Here is a 4,083-nt window from a genome sequence, read left to right as displayed (position 1 = left end):
CAACTGCCACTTATACATTTTTAGAGTCGGATGTTTCTTCGAAGTTGGTTTCTTAGAGAGAAACGATTGAGGTTGTATGTTTTAAAGGCCGCTCGAATTTTAATTGCTTAAACTGACCTACGCACGGACTCTGGTAGTCGGTTTTTTACCAGTGGATCACCAATGGCCAACATTGTGAACTCATAGTTGACAGACATATCATGTGCATATACCTAATTACCTATCAACCTCTCACACTTCAAGAAGTATCTCACAGAAGATACGTTTTGTTACTCAGACACTTACCATTTGGAGTTAATTAGTAGGATTTTAGTCAAACAAGAGTAGTAGCACATGAATCCATGTGAGACCGATCTGGAAGATGGCGTGCCTGAGCAACGGTAAAAAATATTGGAGCGTGAATCTCGTAAGGCCATCAACACTATAAAAGTGGCCGGGTGGTAGAGACACCGTTATTGCAGCTATGGCCAAGAGCAAAGCGTTCCTTGGGCTGCTACAGCTGCTGCTCCTACTCCTGCCGCCTTCCCTCCGCGATTACCTGTGGGCGGCGCCCAGCGAGCATGGAGCGCGGCAGCAGCTCGAGGTCTACCACCCCATACTTCTCCAAGCCGGCTTCAGCTGCTCCAGCATGGAGGCGCGGCTCACCGACGCCTACACTCCGTCGCTACCGCGCTGCGGCGAGCTCAAGGGGAAGGGGTGGTTCCCGCTATGGAACAGGACAGCGGACCTGGTCGACCATGACTATGTGCCGTGCTTCAAGGAGCAGATGAGCCTTGTCTTCGACCCGGCCATCAACGACTACGTGAACCAGCCCGGCGTCGAGACTCGCGTGACAAACTTCGGCTCCACATATGGATTCGCCTGGAAGGACGACAGGTAAGTTTCTAGCAAGTCATGGTCTTAGTATTTGTGCCAGTAACGTTGCTTTGCTGTTACCTGGATCTTGCCAGTTTAGAGAAGACATTTGTGTACATATACGTAGATGTGAAGGCACTTGACCTTTTCTCTACTCCCAGTTTCCCATGCCACAAAGCACACCCACTGAGACAGCATTTTTTCTCTCTTGTATCTCTAATTCATCCATGCCTCATATGAACTTATTTCCCCCTCCACCATGCTTAGGAGCACAGCTAGAAGCTTAAGCTAGTACCACCTCCGTTTCCGATAACAAGGCCTATAACTTTTTTTCAAAAGTCAAATAATGTAGACTTTGACCAAGTTTCTAGAGAAATTACCAAAAATATAATATAAGGTGTATATGTATCATCTGAAAACTTTATGATATTTATTTTATATATTGTAAATGATAATGTTTTTTCTAAAAAAACATGAAGGAAGTTTACATAGTTTCACTTCTTAGAAAAACATATATCGTTGTGCAAGTAATACGTGTAAACCGATGGAAAGATAAATGGATAGGGAAAACGGTATTCCTCTTACATCCATCTCTTGTATTGCGATGTTTGTGTGCACATCCGGCCACATTTTGTTTCAGACTCTTATAATTTCAAGTAGCATGGAACTGATAGCAGTATTACTGAATCTACATTTTGCATTTTATGGTTGAAGTTGTTAATCTATATTTTATCAGGACTCAATAGGTTGTAATTGTAAATATCTTTCTGTAGTGGCGCTATCATACTCCGTTTCCTACAAAAAAAAATATTTTCACAGCCCCACTAGTTCCGCTCCCTGCTTGTACTTCCAGCCTCTTATTTCAATATATACTACCATGTTTGAATATTGATTAAAATTCTCTCTAGCTGCCCATTATGTTGTAACGTGAAGCTCCGCAATGAACTGGAAGCACTTGGATATCGAGATGGAGATACCCTTTTCGGAGCTCCTTATGATATACGGCATGCTCCACCACGGCCTGGCCAGCCTTCCAAGGTGTACACGGATTACTTTGCTCGTGTCAAGGATCTGGTGCAGCACGCAAGTGAGAAGAATGGGAACAAGACGGTTATCTTAATCGGGCATAGCTTTGGCGCTAGGCTCCTTCTGGACTTCCTAAATTCCACTCCCCTTCCATGGAGGAAACAATTCATCAAGCACCTGGTTCTACTCTCGCCAACACCTACTATAGGCTTCATGCAGCCTCTCACGAATCTCGCCTGGGGACCGACCTGCATTGTTATGGAGAACGTTCCGCGCCTTACTTTGCGGCCGATGTGGTGGTCATTCCCAAGTGCCCTTCTGTCTCAGCCATCCCCAGCGGTGTTTGGCCACGACCCACTCATAATCACCAAACACAGGAACTACTCTGCATATGACTACCAAGATTTCCTTCCGGCACTCGGTTTCAGTATGAACGGAGTGTTGCCCTTTAATAAATGGGTGGATAAGAGAGTTGAGGCACCAATGGTGCCAACGACATACCTCAGTGGTTTTGGGATTGAAACGACGAAGCAGGTGGTATTCTGGGACGACAACTTCAATGCTGAGCCAGAAAATGTGTATGGCGATGGCGATGGGGTTGTCAATTGGAATAGTGTGTTGGTGTTCACCAAGGAACTGGAAAGGCAGCAGTCAGCGGAGAATGTACTCTTTAAATTCATCAAGATTCCTAATGTTTCACATAGTTATATTTCTATTCAAGAGGATTCGCTCAAGATTGTTATGGCTGAACTTTTAGAAATTTTTGAAGCCAATTCTTGAAGGTTCGTGTGTTATCTATGTGTTGTCATCAACAGTGAAAGATTTGAATTATTTTTGTATGACAAATCTTATATGGTTATATTTGTAGTATTGCTATTAATAAAATTTAGTATTCATATCACGATCATCGAAGAATACTTTGTGTGCATTATTTTCTATTTTATTTTGTAATATGTTTACTTAATGGTTTGCCATTTAGAAGGACAAATAAATAAATAAATCTTTATTTTATTATACGTCACTAATATCCAGTACACCTACCTAGGGAGCAAAATATTATTCTGCACCTAGTCCCCACTCTGCGCTAGGCGCGTCAGCCAACGTGTCCGTGCCACGCTTCCCGCCCACACGCCAGACGAAGTTCCTTGCTAATCCGTGCATGTGCGCTAGTTCCTGTCTGGAGACATTCAGTGGCGGATCCATGACTACACAGTTTTTCAACAATACAAGCTAAATGTGTGCAAAAAATAATTAAAAATTTATATAAATACATGTATTTAACTACACAACATTAAGCTGACAACACTGTGTTGTTGTCCTGGCTCCGCCACTGGAGACTTTTCTAAACCGTGTGATTCTCTACGTGTAACATATGATTCCTTGCACGCGACGTAAGAAAACAAACCAAACCAATCCATATCTGATGTTAATCGTTGATTGATTAGAAAGCATCGATGTTACAAAAATGAGCCTGCCTAGTTTTCCGTCTGCTAACGAGCACAAAGAACATGGGCCACTAATTCATTTTGTACTTCATCGCAAGAAATGTTGGTCCAACCACTCATGTAACGAATTTTATAGGTGATGTAGAAACTTTGATAAAAGGCAGAAATGCAAAACAGATCTCGAGCACATCTACTCCTGTTATCATGACCCTCTGTATGTTTCATGATGTGTGCACATCTGTGTATACAATGATGTATATTAGCTCTTTGATATATCTTTTAATTGCACAACAGCTGGGAGTGTCTTATAGGACGAAATGAACTGAAGATCAATATGCAATGACAGATTAGTTGGTACTGTAACTTTGTTATCATCCATATGGACAAGCCATGCGTTATTCCTAATTCATCATAGTTTGGGCAGCATCTAGATCAACAAAAAGAAAAGTATACTAGTTTTCCGTCCTCACGCTTCCTAGGCCTGCCAAACTAATTACTAGAAAATGCTGCTCAGCTCATGAGGACCATACAGATAGTAGAAATATCTGAAAATTAATGAAATCTTACTTGTCCAGCAGTACGAGAAATTGCAGAGACTACACAAGATCTGGTCGGTCTTCATGAATGAAAATATGGCGCATACCCCTATATATGAGTATCCATGTCATCTTTTCAGTGTATCAAATTTGTTGTACATAACTGAATTATTTTCCATAGAGATATTTGGCAAAAAGCAACGTGAAAGGGTAACAGGCAA

The 4,083-nt window shown here is 42.0% G+C and overlaps 1 protein-coding gene across 1 annotated transcript; it reads left to right on the top strand.

Moving 5' to 3' along the window:
- Positions 1–463: 463 nt before the first annotated feature.
- LOC127311902 (lecithin-cholesterol acyltransferase-like 1) lies at positions 464–2,788 on the top strand. The gene is made up of 2 exons (XM_051342383.2): positions 464–876; positions 1,764–2,788. The coding sequence occupies exons 1-2, from the start codon at positions 464–466 to the stop codon at positions 2,659–2,661; spliced, it is 1,311 nt and encodes a 436-aa protein (XP_051198343.1). The 3' UTR covers positions 2,662–2,788.
- Positions 2,789–4,083: the final 1,295 nt, after the last annotated feature.

This window comes from Lolium perenne, chromosome 7 (assembly GCF_019359855.2).
Source record: "Lolium perenne isolate Kyuss_39 chromosome 7, Kyuss_2.0, whole genome shotgun sequence".
Lineage (NCBI taxonomy): Eukaryota > Viridiplantae > Streptophyta > Magnoliopsida > Poales > Poaceae > Lolium > Lolium perenne.
This window is presented reverse-complemented; position numbering and strand designations above follow the sequence as displayed.